Source organism: Xenopus laevis, chromosome 9_10S (genome assembly GCF_017654675.1).
Source record: "Xenopus laevis strain J_2021 chromosome 9_10S, Xenopus_laevis_v10.1, whole genome shotgun sequence".
Lineage (NCBI taxonomy): Eukaryota > Metazoa > Chordata > Amphibia > Anura > Pipidae > Xenopus > Xenopus laevis.
Genome location: NC_054388.1, coordinates 67939308 through 67958269, shown reverse-complemented (window position 1 = coordinate 67958269; position 18962 = coordinate 67939308). Strand labels below are relative to the sequence as shown.

The window sequence follows — 18962 nt, the reverse complement described above, 5'->3', positions numbered from 1 at the left end:
ATAAAAAAAAAGAATTTAGATGTCATGTTTAATTTGAAAAGGACTTTTATTATACAGTTTTTTTATATCTGGGAGAAATGTATTGAAAATTAGTGAAATTAGGAAGCATATCTGAAACGCTTGTAGTCATGTTGTTTTTCTAGGCATGCATATTTAAAGGACTATTCTTTTGTAAAACAATTCTTAATATATTGCTTATAATGTTACAAAAGTGTAATTGCAATTTGCCCTTAATTAAAAATAATCAACCCAGAGGCTGTTCAGCCAGCGGCTTTACTTAAATATGTTGTTAGAATGAAAGGAACGGTTTTCGGTGAAATGCTTTAAAATGATGTCATAATATAAGGTATGGTTTTGGCACATTGCCTCTCTCTTTGGGGAGCACTGCTGTCATCTTTACATTTTTTTGCTGTTGCAGAATCAAAAATATCTCAAATAATACTTAGTCATTCTGTGGCTGCTAAAGTAAATAAAGTTCTGTCTTGCATAAAAAAGGGCATTAACTCAAGGGATGAAAACATAATTATGCCTCTTTATAGGTCCCTGGTAAGGCCTCATCTGGAGTATGCAGTGCAGTTTTGGACTCCAGTCCTTAAGAGGGATATAAATGAGCTGGAGAGAGTGCAGAGACGTGCAACTAAATTGGTTGGAAGGATGGAGGACTTAAATTATGAGGGTAGACTGTCATGGTTGGGGTTGTTTTCTCTGGAAAAAAGGCACTAGCAAGGGGACATGATTACACTTTACAAGTACATTAGAGGACATTATAGACAAATAGCAGGGGACCTTTTTACCCATAAAGTGGATCACCGTACCAGAGGCCACCCCTTTAGACTAGAAGAAACTTCATTTGAAGCAACATAGGGGGTTCTTCACAGTCAGGACAGTGAGGTTGTGGAATGCACTGCCGGGTGATGTTGTGATGGCTGATTCAGTTAATGCCTTTAAGAATGGCTTGGATGATTTTTTGGACAGACATAATATCAAAGGCTATTGTGATACTAAACTCTATAGTTAGTATAGGTATGGGTATATAGAATTTAATTAAAAGTAGAGAGGGGTGTGAGTATGGATGCAGGGTTTTCATTTGGAGGGGGTTGGACTTGATGAACTTTGTCTTTTTTCAACCCAATTTAACTATGTAACTATGTGAGTCATCTGTATTCTGAGACATCTGGGAGTTTCAACCATCTTCTTGACTGTGCCCAGGTCAAGGGACTAGAAAATTCTGTTCAGGGACAGAAGTGGGTAGATGGCTCTAATATAAAACAAGGAGAGATGTTTGTATGGTATAATATAAGGATATTGGAAGGAAGCTATGCTTGTGTGGCACTGTGGGATACAGCAGCTAAAATACCCAGACAGATATGGACACGATTTTTGGAATTAGCTTGCCCATGTTGCCATTGGTCTCCGATTCTGGTATTTCCAAAAAACAGCAGTTTGTTCGGTGTGAGGGTGCGTGCATGTGTGTGTGTCAGTGTCGTGGAGTAAGTATAAAGATGGATATTAACTGCACAGACATTTTTTAGTTCTTGGGTCTCACAGCAAGATCTCTCTAGGATGCCCAAAACCTTTTGTAAGAAAAACATATATCCAAATTGCATCCGTCAGAACACAGCCATTCCCTCCTCTGGGGGTATATTTATCAAAGAGCGAATTTAGAAATCTCCACAGTCCGCTAGAGTAAAATTCCTCCACTCTCCATTCATTTTTATGACATTTTTTAAAAAAAGTATTTATCAATGGGTGAAAGTGAATGTTCACCCTTTGATAATTATGCCTTTCAAAATGCCATAGAAATGAATGGAGAGTGGTGGAATTTCACTCTAGCGGACTTTGGAGATTTCTAACTTCACTCTTTGACAAATATACCCCCTTGACTCTAATGTTATGCTTCTGCTGACAGGGACTTAAATGGTAACTTACAGGCTCTGAAAGGGTTAATATGCTTAGTGACCCATGCCAAAGTCATAAAATATGTGATCAATGATGTCAACATAATATTCACTGGAAATAAAACATAGATAGGGCTTGATATATTGTGAGGATGTTACACTGTGCATGTCATATCTTTGGTGGTATTATAATTCCTTTTTTATTTTTATTAAAAACAAAAGTAGCCAGATGGCAAATGTTACCTATAAGCAATAATATTTTACCATATTAGTCTGTGCCCAGGATTCATGTTATGTCTGGCTAGAATCACCCTAGGCATCAATATGATGGAAGCATGATGGTTACATTTTGACCAGTCGATGCCAGTGCCTTCCACTGTCCAACTACATTTACAGCTAATTCTAGGTCTAATTAAAAGCTAGCAGCTGTGTGAATTACTAAATGTGATGTGACATGTGACAGGTATGTACTAGATAATTCATTTACAACATAACAAACACCTCCAACAACAAAAAATACTGTTAAAGAAATATAACTCCTCACTTCTGTTTTTTTCTTCAGGCTTCTAATTTTGTCAATGAAGGTGACTCCTCACATGGCTATGGTGTCAGCTATGCAAGGAAAGATATCCTAGCAGCATCTGGTTGTCATGGCAACACCGGGTCCTTTGTAACACAGATTACTCCAGATACGTCACTGGATGACTGACATCCCAGCAGATGTTGCTGCCATATGCCTGTAATATTTGTCACAAGGTGACTCAAAGTGTTTTGTGTTTATGCCACCAACATGTTGGATATTTGCAAGTATTATTCATCATCTTTCCGCTCGCAAAAATGTGAAAATTTTAAAGACTGTACTGGAGCTAATTTTTACATTATTATAAAGGGTATCAGTGCCATAGCAAGTTAATGGGGGCATGTGGGAGATCTTTGCATAGATGTGAGTGATTTAGGCCAATATAATGCTTTCCTATTCAACCAGTGATCTAGAATAAGTGCAAGAATTATGCACATCAATATTCTTAAATGTAGTGGGATTCACTCACTGTTTTTTTACCTCCCTTTTCCATAACTCTGTGAACCCCATTTAGATATGCACTATTAGGGGGCACTCTCATCTTGCTTACTTTTGGGATACCTTGATGTGTCCTCACAAGAGCTGAGATGCACATAATTAGACTGCGTAGCATGAAAGAGAGAAAAGATGCAGATTGGTTCTACATAAACAAGGTACTATCATCTTCTAAGGAAAGACAAAGGATGGAAAAGTAAACCAACAAGAGATAAAGGAATGCCAGGTAACAGTACGGAAGGATACAATAATTTAATTACCCAATAATAGGGACAAGTTCTCATCAGTTTTAAGTTGTGATTGGGATATTAAAGCAGAACTAAACCCTTTAAAAGAATATGGCAAAAAATGCCATATTTTATATACTGAACTTATTGCACCAGTCTAAAGTTTCAGTTTATCAATAGCAGCAATGATCCAGAACTTCAAAATTGTCACAGGGGGTCACCATCTTGGAAGGTGTCTGGGACACTCACATGCTCAGTGGGCTCTGAGCAGCTGTGGAGAAGCTAAGTTTAGGGGTTGTTGCAAGTTTACAAGCAGAGAATGAGATTGGCCTGTAATATAAGCTGATGCTTAAGGGCTGATTATTCAATTCTGATGCTAGTTGCACTGGCTGTATTAATAAATAATCAGCCTTATATTGTGAAATTTACATTCAATGTATACTGTATGTTTTTAGTCAGTCCCTAAGCTCAGTAAGTGACAACAGCACAGAGCATGTGCAGTGAATCAGCAGAAAAGAAGACTCAGATTTTTACTACTAAAGGGCTGTGGTCGCCATGTGCTGGTACAGAAGCCCAAAATACAATGTACACTGTTTCTAGCCTACTTCTTTATTTAAGCTTTAGTTATCATGATTGCAAATTGTTTACTAACTACCGTTCCTCCATTTTGCTTTTGGGTAATACACCCAAGAAAAGTAGCCATATGCAGCATCTTCATTTCACCCTGACTCCAGAGTAATGCCCCTTGGTAACCTGAAGGATATGTATGAGTATGAAGTGTCTGTCTGCAGATTATGAATTCAAATTCTCTCTAAAATATATATTGCAGACCTGGGCTTAGGTTCCATAGGAATGAAGGACTTTGAGTGTGTGTGACTGTCATGAATTTAACTTCTCACATTTCTTAAGCGACTCATAATAAACAAGTAGGGACTGGTGATCTGTTGAGGAAGAGAGTTCATGTCTTTAGCCCTCCCATCAGCTGCATTTCAGTGCAAATGTTAAGAGGAATTATGTGTTGTTTTCTTATCTTGTTTTAAGAGAAACAGACAACTATTTTACACATCCATTAGTGTCTCTTTGTTTTGGAGGTGGAAGAGAAAATATTGAGGTAAATAACTAACTCTGAAGTAGGGACTCTAAATACAACTATTATTGATGGTTTAGTCAGATTTATGGACTCTGGTGCTAAAATGTAGGGGATCAAGAGCAAATCCTTCCTTGAAGGAATGATAATAGCAGAGGCAGAGGTAAACCAACAATAAATAAAGGAATGGTAGGTAACAGGAAGGAAAGATACAATGCATTAAATCCATTTTATTAACTCAATAAATATTTTCTTTATGTAAAAATTATTAAACATTGTTAATGTGTGCACCCATGCCCACATTAGTTGCTTACAAGTAGGAGGAATTGCTTAATGCCTTGGGTGCAAGGGGCGTCCCCATTGCACTCCCACTAGACCCCCAGGTAATCTCCTTATTATAGTGTTCCTTTGCTGGTAAGACTGCATCACTGCTTATTTCCAAGCTGTAAAAGAGACTGACATTGCTTAATGAGCTCTTCCTCTGGGAACTCAATTCACCCACGCAGGCACGCAGCCAATCTGACCAAGCAACTGAGGTGAAAGCCCTAAACATTAACGAGCTACATTAGGCAGTGGCATCATTTAGGAAAAAGAATCATTCACTAGTCTTACAAAAACCTTTCCATGCCTATGGCTGCATTCGATGTACCTTGCTGTGCTGCTGTGCAGTGTTATCCATTCAATTTCTTTTTATATTTGAGGACTAAAGGTAATGAGATTTCTTTTCTTTTGCAGCTTATTGCAGCTCATTAACCAATTATCTAGCATTCATATGGAAATACAGGTTTCACTTTTGATTCGGATATCTAGTTATCAGAAACTGGCATGTTTACTCATTACCATGCCCTGTAACTGTACATAGCACCTCAATTTCACCCTGATGCCACTGTAGTGTCCAATGATAACCCTAAGATTGTTCATGAAGTTTGAGTGTCTTTTTGCAGGTGATGAAATCCTTTTTTCCCCTAAAATATTTATAGCACCTTGGATCTGGCTTTAGGTTCTAAGGACTACAACAATTTGCACGTGTTCATCTGTCATGCCTTGACCTCCTCCTTTCCTTTAACCCTGGGAGCCAAATACAGTATAAACAAGCAGGGACGGAAGACCTATAGAAAAGGAGAGGTCCTGTTTGTAGTGCTCCCTTCAGTGGCATTTAATTTTCAAAAATATGGAGGATTCCTGTGAAAAGTTTCTATGTTTAAAGTTTTCTTGTTTATGAGGTAGAAGAGAAAGGATTGAAGGCAATGACTGACTATGCACTAGGGACCCCAAACAGATCGTAATCAAATGAATTTATTAATATACGCCATTTCCAAAAAAGTTGGGGCACTGGGTAAAATGTAAATAAAAAGAGAAGGGGATGATTTGCAAATCATTTAAACAATATATGTATTTGCAAAAGTAAAGACAACATATCAAATGTTGCACCAGAGTAATATTACTGTTTTCTGAAAAAAATATACTTATTTTGAATTTCATGAACCCAACAGGTTTTAAAAAAGATGGGACGGGGAAACAAAAGACTGCAATAGTTGCATAATGCTAAAAAAGAGAAGATCCCAGAGAGCACAGGGTCTTTCAGAAGTAAAGATGGGGAGGGGTACCCCATTGTTAAACACTGTGCAGGCAAAAATTACAACAGTTTAAGAAAAAAAGTAAATTGCAAAGAGATTGGGGATTCTATCATTTACAGTATAAAACGTCCAGATACAATTATGAAGAATTTGGATATTTCATCATCTTCAGTACATAATATCAACTTAAAATTACAAAGAACTTTGGGACTTCATCATCTGCAGTACATACTATCATTAAAAGATTCAGAGAATCTGGAGAAATCTCTGTATGCATGGGACAAGCCTGAATGACAATATTTGATGGCCATCATCTCAGACTGCACTGCATTAAAGACAGACATGATTCTGTAGTGGAAATCACTGCATGATCTCAAGAATATGTCCAAAATCCATTATCTGTGAACTCAGTTTGTCGCTGCCTCCACATATGTAAATTACATGCAAAGAAGAAACTGTATGAACATGATCCCCAAACACCACCGTCTTCTCTGAGCCCAAAGCTCATTTAAGATGGTCTAAGACGAAGTGGAAACTGTTCTGTGGTCTGATAAAATCAATATTTTAAATTGTTTTTGGAAATCATGGATGATGCTTCCTCAGGGCTATAGAGAGGGACCATCTGGCTTGTTATCAGCGCACAGTTGAAAAGCCAGCAGCATCTATGATGGTATGGGGGGGGGGGTGCATTAGTGCACATAGTATGAGAAGCTTGAACATCTAGGAAGGCACCATTAATGTTGAGTGATAGGTATAGATATTGGAGCAATAAATGTTGCAATCCAGATTTTTTTTTTTCAGGGAAAGCCTTGCTTATTTCAGCAAAACAATAGCAAACCACGTTCTGCACATATTACAACGGCATGGGCCATAGTAAATTAAATGATTCTGGGTGCAAAACTGGCGCCTGCAGCCCAGACCTGTCACCCATTAAAAACATTTGGTGCAGTATGGCGGCAAAAATACAACAAAGGAGACCCCAGACCCCCAAGCAGCTGAAATCCTATATCATGAAAAATGGGACAACATTTCACTTTCAAAACTACAGCAATTGGTTTTCTCAGTTCCCAAACTGAGTGTTGTTGAAAGAAGAAGTGTTGCAACACAGTGGGAATTCTGCCACTGTACCAACATTGAAACATCAAATTCATAATGAGAAGATTTTTTTCAAAAATAATAACATCTCCCATTTTCCACATTTGACATGTTTACACTTAAACGAAGGGTTTACATTTTTAATTCCCCCTCCCACAGGAATGTAAGGAATGAGGAATATCCAATCTATCTTTATATTATGCCTCATACGTTTGGCTTAATCTTCAAATCATAGCTTTTTGTTCTTTTCCACAGAGGATAGCATATCTAAAATATTTCTGTGCTGCCTACCATCTGTGATTGTTAAAAATAATACTATATAGCTCAATAATGTATTAAAGGGACACCAGTCTCTGAAATCACCCTGCAGACTTGTGTTTAGTGCAAGGGAATTCTTATGCTGATTTATGATAGATTTATGGGTATCCATCAGTATAGGAAATTACAAAAGTTAGGCGTACTTTCTTTGACATCATATGTTATTTGATGCTTGGGGTAAGGCCACCTAGCCTTGGTTGATAAGGAGTCAATAAAGTTGTTGATATGGGTGTCTCTTGAGTGTGCAGCATCAATGCAATGCAAATAGGAGATCCCATAAAGACAATACTTAAAGCACTTTAATTGAAACAAATAAGCCTATAAGCAAAACAGAGCTTTGGGGTTTGCTGCTAACTATAACCACAATAACTACAATAACCACAAATGCATAGCATTGACAGTAGCTTGTTTCCAACTAATGTTCCAAAGTCAGGTTTTGTTTCCTTCAGTTACTTATGTTCCTTATACTCACCCGTTTAGCATAGTGGGGAGCACATTAAACTGCATGACTACAGTATAATTTTTAGACTTAAAGGGCTGACATTTTCTGGTTCAGTGATGGAAGTGAGGATGCCTGCAGTCATGCTCAAAGCATTCTGATAACTAGATACAATTTCAGACAGGCTAAAATTATGCTCACATGCTTGAGAGCAGAACAAAGGAGAAACCAAGTAAGCAAAGAAAAGCACAATAACGCTCCAGATGAAATGCTCTGTAGCTACAGGCCACACGCTAAGGAACAGACTGAGATGTTTTTTTTAGAAAATAAAATACACCAGCATGAAAATTATGTTTAGGGAAATTAAAAATACATTTAGCTTTGACGTGAAACAGTCACAGTTATAGAACATTAGTAATGTCATTGTGAATAAAAGATTGCCTATGCTGTTTGTAGGACTGTTTGTGAAGGACTGCACTGCATATAAAATAGGCACAAACACAGGAATACTCCAGGTTATTGCTTTCCATAAAACAATAAAGAACCACGTGTATAAAAGCAATCTCTATAAAGCTTATACTTATCTCATTTTCAAGTGCCTCTTGTTCATTCCATGCGCATGCATTGAGTACTATTACTGTTAATGTTACTCACTGTATGCTCTCAAAAATAAGTGCAGGTGATTATCTTTCCTATTGTTATGGAGTGTGACCACACTTGTTCCTTGTAGATCACGACCGGTTATTGATTCCTCTCTGACAGTGAACATACTATCCCTACAATTATTCCAACCATTTATGAACTCTTGTAATGTCACGTCATTTTTCTCAAGGACTTGCCACAAAGGATTGCTCACACTCAGGGTAAACGGGCAAGAATAATATATAACCAGCTGAGTAGGGGCCAAACGTTGAAATTGATTTTGTTTAAAAGCCAAGATTGAATAATAAAGAGTTTGGATGATACTGTGGATTATCGTTACAAGATTATTCCTAGAACATGGACAGGTGTGAAATAATCAGTTCAATTTTGCTTATATTAATGCTGATTTTGTTTATTTTGTTGATGCTAAAATGCCTATTCCTATAAACATACGTTACCAAAATGAACTCAAGAGTTTATCACACCACTTAAGGTACATGGCATAAAAATTCAGCATACACAAGCAAATATCCCTCCTTAATATACACTGGTTACAGAATCTTACCTTAAATTTATCAACTTCAGCTTTTGAGCAGGTTGCATGATAAGAAAGTACCTAAGGTTTAAAAAAAAGAAGGTGTAAAAAAGAAAAGTACTTTTTTAAAAATGGTTTCTAGTGTTTCTTATATATTAAAAAAGAAACATGAGGAGATTAATGTATAATGATAATCCTATATTACTTTTTTCAACTGTTCATTTAAGGGGGCTATGTACCAAAGCCTACACTGTGTTAGGCAGGATTTTAGCAGTGAATAAGCAGGATTGGGATTAGTAGAAGAAGAGTGAGCCATGCAGGAAGTGAGGTCAGGATACGGAAAGCTATTAGCAGGATGAAAGGAAGAGAAGGTCTCTAACAGCTGGAGGCCAAGGAACACCACCCACACACCCTTCGGTTGAGTTGAGCAGGTACTGGAATGTGGGGGGGGGGGAGACTGGTTATGTTGTAAAGCTTGCGGAAGAATATTTGCTAGAGGATGGGTGCTAGACCCCAGTGTTTGGCACATGGGTGTAAAAAGTTAATGGCAATCTGCTTGGACAAGAGTCTTATGAGTGTGGTGTATTACAGGTTGCCTGCTCTTACTTGACCACTTGACACTGCTCTGGAAGGTAATCAGCATGACATGCAGCCATATTGGTGGTTTCCTAGTTGTCAAGCATTCCAGTAGGAGAATAACATGTAATATTGCTTCACCAAGTGGTTTAAAAATGATGCACTTTTAGCTTTCTGTTTATATGTATTAATAGTTTCAGTACAGTGTGTCGGATACAATCAGCCAGTACAGAAATTCCAGCCACTGATGGCCCATGGGGTGTAACTACAAAGGAAGCAGACCCTGCAGCTGCAGGGGGACCAGGAGGTATAGGGGCCCCATGAGGTCATAATTAATGAGCAATTTCAACATAAGTTGGTAAAACAGGAAAACCTATGTTTATGTTGGGGGCCCTAAAATTAATTTGCTGTGGGGCACAGTAACATTTAGTTATGCCACTGGATGGCCCCTATCAGTATGTTTAAGAAGTAATTGGAAAGCCTAGAGTTGCAAAAAAACTTATTTCTTTGTGGCTGCTTAAAGGAGAACTAAAGCTTAAGTCAAGAAGTACATTATGTTTTTAGCGTTCTGTACCAGCCCAAGGCAACCACAGTCCTTTAGCCGGGAAGATATGTGCCACTGAAGATGCCCCAGTAGCTCCCCATCTTCTTTTCTGCAGATTCACTGCACATGCTCTGTGCTTTTGTCACTTACTGAACTTAGGGAATGACTCACAATATACAGTACACATAGAATATAAATGTCACAATATAATGCTGATTAGTAATTAATACAGATAATTACTATATGGCATTAAATTTTAATCTTTGTTAAGTTTTTTTATTTTTAATATGCTGAGATAAAGGGGCCTAAAGATAGACACTATCTCAATACAGTCACTTCCAAATAAGAAGCATGCACACAGCTTCCAATGCAAAATAATACATGGCTTTAGAAAGGGCAAGCACAGTACCCGAAACTATTATGATGTGATTTGTTTAATATACTCTTCTGCATTGGATCCTGTGTGCAGCTTCTTATTTGAAAGTAACTGTATTGAGGACTATAAGAAAGTGTCTATCTTTAGGCCCCTTTAACTCAGCATATCAAAAATAAAACACATAAAAAAGATTTTTATATAGTATTTCAATTGTTTTCAATTATGTATTGTTAAGATGTTGTATAGACATGGTGATGTTTGTTTTAAAATCATTTATTTTCAACGTAGGCAAAGATTATTTTTATTATCTGAAATACATAGATATTATATTTACTCACATCTAGGGCCACCGATTGCTTTGCCCATGACTTCTTTACTTGATCATACATTATTGTATTGTTAATACCAAGGCCACAAAAGATAACAAAAGCCTAAGGAAGGAAACAAGAATATTGTTACTAATGGGCTGTATTATTTTAGATTCTGTGAAAGATAATGCACACTGTAGGCTGTGTTTTCTCACTTACATTTCACTTTTGATTGCAGAAGCAACATGTTGTATGACATAGTAACGCAGCTATTCCAGACAAATTACTTATACATGTGGCAATAATCCTTATATACTAGTGTATCTAAGTTGCTTGCTCATGTGCCCGCACACAAAGTTTGAGGCCAGCGCACAAAAAAATTTTATGTGTGAAACCACAAACCATTGCATTTATTCTGACCAGCGAACACAATAATTAAAATGGAATTAAAAATTATTTTTTGCGCACATAGCCAAGAAGGAATTAGAGGGAACATTGCTAGTGTCCCTTCAAAATGAACTAAAACTGCACACACAATAGGACTGAGAGAATTTCTGGTTAGTTGTTGTATAACTGAAAACATTTTTCTGCCAGAAATAAAATTGACTTAATCTGCACTAACAGATTTCATACATTCCCTGGTGGTTAACATTTTGCTCTATCTAGAAGTGTTCTAAAATATCCTTGTGAGGACATTAAGCTTTTTTTTCTTATTATGCATGCCTGTTAAAGGGGTTGTTCACCTTTGAGATAACTTTAATATGATGTAGAGAGGGATATTCTGAGACAATTTGCAATTGGTTTTCATTTTTTATTACTTTTGAGTTATTTACTTTTTATTCAGCAGCACTTCAGTTTGCAGTTTCAGCAATCTGGTTGCTAGGGTCCAAATTACCCTAGAAACCATACATTTATTTGAATAAGAGACTGGGATATGAATAGGAGTGGGCTTGAAGATTAAGATTAGTAATAAAAATTTGCATGAACAATACATTAGTAGCCTTACAGAGCATTTGCTTTTTAGAAAGTGTCAGTAAAGCCCATTTGAAAGCTGCAAATACTCAGAAGAAGAAGGCAAATAACTATAAAACTATAAAAAATAAATAATGAAAACTAACTGAAAGTTGTTTAGAATTGAACGTTTCTATAATATACTAACATGAAGCCACATGTTCACATTTGCAGTCAAGTCAACCAGTGGTAATAGAACTTTCAGTAAGACCCAGGTTACTCTACCATCAGACATATCATTTTCATCAGATTTCTGACCACTTTTTATGCTATATATACTTTCTTTATCGTGAGTGCCGGCTTCACGTGGATTTATTTATATATATATATATATATATATATATATATATATATATATATATATATATATATATATATATATATATATATATATATATATATATATATATATCCACGTGAAGCCGGCACTCACGATAAAGAAAGTTTATTTAACTGGGTGCACGATCAATAGACATCTCCATACACTTGCAGAAAAGATCAGCACTTCTCAGGTCTTCAAAATAAACAAGAATTTATTTAATAAAATAGCAGCTGTCTGCTGCTATTTATTAAATAAATTCTTGTTTATTTTTAACATATATATATATATATATATGTGTGTGTGTGTGTGTGTGTGTGAGCCCAAACAAACACAAATTTTCAATCAATAAACAAAAAATAACAAACCATTTGCCAATTTGCCATTATACCGAACGATATAACTTACTTCAAATAATCTTTGATCTGCATCATCAAAAGGCTTCCCATCTATTCTATTCAGCACTTGTGCTACACCTTGTGGATAAAGAAATATAAAATCATTATTATTATTATTATTACTAAGCGCCACAGATTAATTAAAGATCAAAGAATATTTCATAGAACAGCTAAAAATGTATAGTAATTTCAGTAATGGGTACATTTGTCTTAGAAATCACTGATCTTATTTTTATCTTTCAGTGGTTTTGCAAATATCTGCCTTTCAATGGAACAAAAAGTAATCAAATCATTTCAAAGACTGAAAAAAAATTGAAAAAGCATGAAAGTTAATATTAAAGCAAACTCGAAAGAAAGATATGGAAGTATGATGACCTCTGTCAAGGCTGAAAAATGTGTGTCCCAGCCAAGGCCAAATGAGGTTGCATCTTTATTAGTTAACACTATGGGGCATATTTATCAAAGGTCAAATTTCGAATTGAAAAAACGTTGAATTCGAATTCAAAAAGACCAACCGAAATTAAGTCGTATGAATCGAATTAATAGTGTATTTGATCGAATTCGATTCCAGGTTTTTCCGCCAAAAAAACTTTGATTTTTCAATTGACTCCAAATAGGTTCTAGGAGGTCCCCCATAGGCTAAATCGTTTTAGATGGAGAAGGTCAAATTTGAATTTTTAAAGAGACAGTACATGATAAATTTCTAAATTCAGATTTTTGATATTTTTGCAAATTTGAATCGAATTTGGACTATTCCCTAGTTGAGGTACAAAAAAAAAAACAAAAAAAAACTTTATTTCAATCGAAAATTCATCTCGACCTTTGATAAATCTGCCCCTAGGTCACATTCAAGTTCTTGTTGTTCAAGGAACTAAGCATAAGTTTTCTTATTACGTAAGAATGTAATATATAAGTAATTTGCAGAGTTAAGTGGTTAGGATTAACCTTACAAAAAGTCCATTCTCCCTGTGTGCTGTTCATTAAACACATGAGTACAGTTAGGCTGATTAGATGCCCAGATGGAATCTTCATTGGCTGCTTCTTTCTAGCCACCTGGCACCAGAAAGTAAAATGGGAGGTGTTAGCACAGGAGGAGTTCAGTTCCATGTGCTTTCTTTAGTAAAATATATAAAGAAGCTTGTCTATATGTTGTCCTTTATAAGATACACGGCCTCATTGGCTAGCCATTAGTGCCACTATCTATCCAAATGAGAAAATGGAATGCCATCCTCTCCCAGTTGGATTTCCAAATCTGTCCAATTGACAGAATTATCCAGATATCAGTTGGGCAGGGGACCTGACAATCACCATACATGGTCCTATAAGCTGGCGATTCTGTTTGGAGGGTCCAAGTTGTCAGCTTTTATTGGTTCATATACGGTCAGCTTTTTCCTCATGTACAGCAGATACACCATTCACTATACATGTTACACAATGTGCATTTTTACAGAACATTTACAATAAAATTAAATATTAGGAAAGTCACCTACCTATTATTTGATGGCTACTATTCCATATAGGGACACATAAAACTGACCTGATGTGGAACCCAGAAAACTGATCAGCCTAAGAAACAAGGGCAGATGGAATATCTATTAGGGTGCAGTCCTTATTGTTTAGTAAAAAAAATACAATGCTTTTTTTTAGGTTGGCACTTACCTTGGTTAAATATACTGTTATGGCAAAACATTGCAATGTTTGTTCAGTTATGTTACCAGATTAATAATACAGGCAACCCCTAATGAATCAAGACTTGACTTGACTGAATGGTTTTGGCAAAGTGGATCATGAGTAAAATGATAATGTTTAAATGGCCAGTTTACTAATGTTTAGATAAAAGGACTAAATTCTTTGTATGCCCAGTGGTTATAGACTGTGAATCAGAGTCTAAGAATTCATAGCAGCGTTCTGCTTATTAAAATATGATACCGACTGTTTTAACCATTTGCTTAGCACTGCAGAAAACAGTATAATTTTATATTTTCTGACCTGGGTAACCCTACTGTACAAACATGTATGTTACATGGAATTCTTGTCCGGAGTTGTACCTTGTGAGCTATAGACGCTTTGCCTATAATACTGCAGTGTCCAACATACTTTTGACCTTGGCATGTAACTTATACTTGTTACAGTCTAAACATACAACTGCGCCAAACGTGCCATGCAAAAATTGTAATTGCAGGGCTGAGGATTATAGTGTATTTTAGTACAATGTATATGCATGTGATAGGGACTTTAGATTGTTAAATACACTGGGGTTGGGAATAATGAGAATATAATTAATGAAAGCTTATTTTTTAAAAAAATGATTGCATAGACAAATTACAGTTTATACAGTATAAAATAAGCAAGAGCGTTAAAGTATTTGTATGTCATATATAGGAATGCACCGAATTCACTATTTTGGATTCGGCCGAACCCCCGAATCCTTCGAGAAAGATTTAGCCGAATACCGATCAGAATCCGAACCCTAATTTGCATATACAAATTAGGGATGGGAAGGGGAAAAATGTTCCTTGTTTTCTGACAAAAAGTCACGTGATTTCCCTCCTGCCCCTAATTTGCGTATGCAAATTAGGGTTCGGATTCAGTTCGGCCAGTCAGAAGGATTCGGCCCTACTGAAAAAAGTCTAATCCTGGCCGAATCCCGAACCGAATCCTGGATTCGGTGCATCCCATGTCATACAGTATGTACTGCACCAGCAAAATGATTGTTCACAAAATATAGGCAAGGGACTTGTTATTCAGAGTGCTCGGGACTTGGGGTTTTCCAGATAACAAATGTTTCCATATTTAAGATCATTATGGAAACTGGAAAATCAGGCAAACATTAAATAAACCCAATAGGCTGGTTTTGCTTTCAATAAGGATTAATTATATCTTAGCTTGGATCAAGTGCAATGTACTGTTTTATTATTACAGACATAAAGGCAATCATTTAAAAAAAAATGTTAACATAGCTTTTCAGAATTTTGGTTTGTTCTTTTAAACAGATGGAGGGAACTCACAAAAGTAAGATAGCTTTGTTGGATTTCCCAATATATACACAAACCCAAAGGGATTGCAGTGGGACATGGGTTTTTACTATTGAGTGCTGTTCTTATATGTGCCAGGGAGCTGTTATCTGGTTACCTTCCCATTGTTCTGCAGGAGAGGGAAGGCAGGAGGATGATATCACTCCAACTTGCAGTGCAGCAGTACAGAGTGACTGAAGTTTATCAGAGCACAAGTCACATGACTGGGGGCACCTGGGAAACTAACAATATGTCTAGAACCTGCGAAACTGACAATATGTCTAGCCCCATGTCAGATTTCAAAATTAGATATTAAAAAAATCAGTTTCAGTGTAGAAGTCTGCTGAAACAGCCCTATTGACTAAGGCATTTTGAAAAAAAAAACATGTTTTCCCTTGACAGTATCCCTGTAAAAAATACTTGACTTTTAGACTACCACAACCTTATCTAGTGGGTCATGCCTGTCTGCCTCATTGTTGTACTCAGGACTATCTTAGATCCATCCCACAATGAATTCTCTTGTGTGCTTGTGCTAATAATATGGTAATAATATGGTAATATTATGGTTGTTCAAGAAGCCATTAAAGGAAAACTATACCCCCCAACAATGTAGGTCTCTATTAAAAGATACTGAGTAAAACAGCTCATGTGTAAAACCCTGCTTCATGTAAATGAACCATTATCATAATAATATACTTTTTTAGTAGTTTGTGCCATTGGGTAATCATAAATAGAAAATTGCCATTTTAAAAAATAAGGGCCGCCCCCAGAGATCGTAAGATTCACTGTGCACACATACAAACCACATGTAAGGTCACATGAGCCAATTAACAGACAGAGTTCTGTCTTTTGCTTCCTCACTTCTTCCTGTTACAGTTAGAGTATTTCTGGTCAGGTGATTGCTGAGGCAGCACAGATAGAGTCACAAAATGGTGGTTCAAGGCAAGAGTTGTAAAAGGGCAATATTTATGTAAATATATATTCCAGTTTGGTAAGATTCTTTAATATGTCATTCAATTTGATATAAACTATCTGTTGCTTAAGTATTCATTTTGGGGGTATAGTTTTCCTTTAAAGCAACTGTTAAAGGCATTAATAGAATCTGCCACTGCAATACTAGCAGGGTATTCCACACCCTCATTGTCCACAGTGTGTGTAGCCTCAACTGAAAGTTAATTTACTAAAGTCTAATAGGTGTGTACTCTGGTTTTTTGTTCTTTTCTAAGAGAAAAACAATCCCTTACTATCTGTAGATAATTCCCTCTTATGTACTTAAAAAAAAAAGCTAATTTTAATTATATTTTAAGCTTTTCAAACAGGGCCCTCTTTACATCTTGTATTGGATATTAATTTTGCATGAAATGCAAAATGCTCAGTTTATAAACCTATCTATTGTACAGTCCTTTATTATTACATTTTAACAACAATAATAATTGTATACATTTTGTATTATCTATGTGTTCAGCAAAATGGGGAATTAATTGGACGAGTTCCTGTCTTTGACAACTCTTTTTATCATGGTCTTAACACTGATAATCATAGTTTCTGTACCAAACATAATTCTGCAGAAGAAAATATAAAAGGTTATTGACACTTTCCTATCAAAAGCAAAAACATGTCAATATACTGTAACATAAAAGTTAACCTTAAAGCATGGTGTTCCACCCAATTTTCAAGCAATCTAGATATCTGATCCCATACCTATATTTATGTACAGTATACACATGCACCCATATCAAGATCTAGAATGTAAGGAGAATTTTGCAGAACACTAGGGAATATGGGAAAATACATTTGCCCAAAGCTACTTCAAACTCTAATGTATTATACTGTATATATTTCATATTATTATTATTGAAAATCTGAAAATTAACAGAATTCTATGTTTGAAGATGAAAGTGGTTCCATGCTTTTGCTTAACTCCCTGTTGATGGTTTAATTTGATTTTAAGCATCAGACATTTATAAACAATTCTATAAAAACACTGTACATTTTCCAGACAGAGATTCCAAAAATAATTATTGCCCTTTACAATATATGAATCACACATTATTCTGTTTCATGTGTAAGTTATCCACAATGACTTACTGCCAAAGCTGTGAGCTGTATGTGATACAGAGACAAGACAGCAGATTTAACTCCTTTACAATTAAAGAGGTTACTGGCACATGGCTTGTCTTTTAAAGCAAAATTCATGGCATCTGCAAATGCACTGTACTGTCTACCAATTTGACATATCCTTGGGTGTTCTACATGTATCACTGTTATCATTTCATTGGGTTTCTGCTTCTTCGAAATAACCAAATTTCAATTCATATTTCTCTACATTTAACTGACTAAAATATCAGAAGGGACAAATGTTCTGAATGTTTGATCATTAAGATGGAATTTATGGCACTAATCCTTCTACTGAAAGTTAAATAGAACTTCCACTAATTCATGTTAACCAAGCATAGCTGTCTCTTTAAACTTTTTTAAGATTTAGGTGACATAGTTTTCTAAGTTTTCAATACAGTAGCAATACAATACAAGTTAATAGTAGCACAATACAAGCCATCCCACTAACTGGTTTAAGATTCACTGTGCTTTTGTGTGGTCACAATTCATGGTGTACATGAAAACGAGCCGGGGAACGGCTTGAAGCGTTGCTGTATCTGGTCTGTGCCATGTTTAAATTAAGGCCTTTTTACTTCACTAAAAGGTGCTGTTCTTCACTTTGTTGGATATATTACAGTGTGGGTGACCACTATTGAACGTGCACTTTAACACTGGAGGAGTTGTGCGCACATGAAGCACAACCATCAACCACACCTCTTTCCGTCCAATGTGCTGACCCTTTTCCACTTTCCTATTTGCAAACCGAAAAGTGTGGTCATGGTGCTAAGCTAGAGTACACAACACAAAAACCACTACTGCATTTTGCAGCCCTTGGCTGGTTTAATTCATTTTCCAAAAAGTGTGACTTAGTGACGTCATTCAGTGACAACAAAATGGGGTCTAACTTTAATACAGTCATTAATGATGCAGTCCTATAATTTACAGTAATCCACTCTTGCTAAAGAAGAACTAAACCCTAAATTTGAATATGGATAGAAATGCCACATTTTATACATTGAACTTACTGAACCAGTTTAAAAGTTCAGCATCTCTATAGTAGTAATGATCCATGCCTTCAAAATTGTCACAGGAGTTTCCCATTTTGGATTTTGGTGTTGTCGCATGTCATCAAGCAGAAAATGAGGTTTGCCTGTTTTGTATGATGATTCTACTGGGCTGATTATTAAATTCTGATTATCTGTCCCTAATCAATGTAAAACATTTCTACCCTACTACTTTAGTCAAGCTTTAGATTTCCTTTAAGGAAGAAAATTTACAGGAATAAAAACCACTGTAGTAACTGGAAGTAAAAAAACTTTACCAAAAATTATATATATATATATGGTACTCTAATATTTAAATGACTCTACACAAACAAATCAATATGGGATTCCAAGACTTTGTTGCAAAACATCACATTCAGGTG

The 18962-nt window shown here is 36.0% G+C and overlaps 1 protein-coding gene across 1 annotated transcript in view; it reads right to left on the bottom strand.

Moving 5' to 3' along the window:
• Positions 1 to 18962, bottom strand: part of pde11a.S (phosphodiesterase 11A S homeolog) — a 207851-nt gene that overhangs the window by 69650 nt on the left and 119239 nt on the right. Inside the window, exons 7-10 of the mRNA XM_018238876.2 lie at positions 13916 to 13991; positions 12436 to 12503; positions 10728 to 10820; positions 8924 to 8974 (exon numbers count right to left, since the gene is read on the bottom strand). Of these exons, the coding sequence (XP_018094365.1) occupies positions 8924 to 8974; positions 10728 to 10820; positions 12436 to 12503; positions 13916 to 13991 (288 nt within the window). The remainder of the gene's footprint in view (positions 1 to 8923; positions 8975 to 10727; positions 10821 to 12435; positions 12504 to 13915; positions 13992 to 18962) is intronic.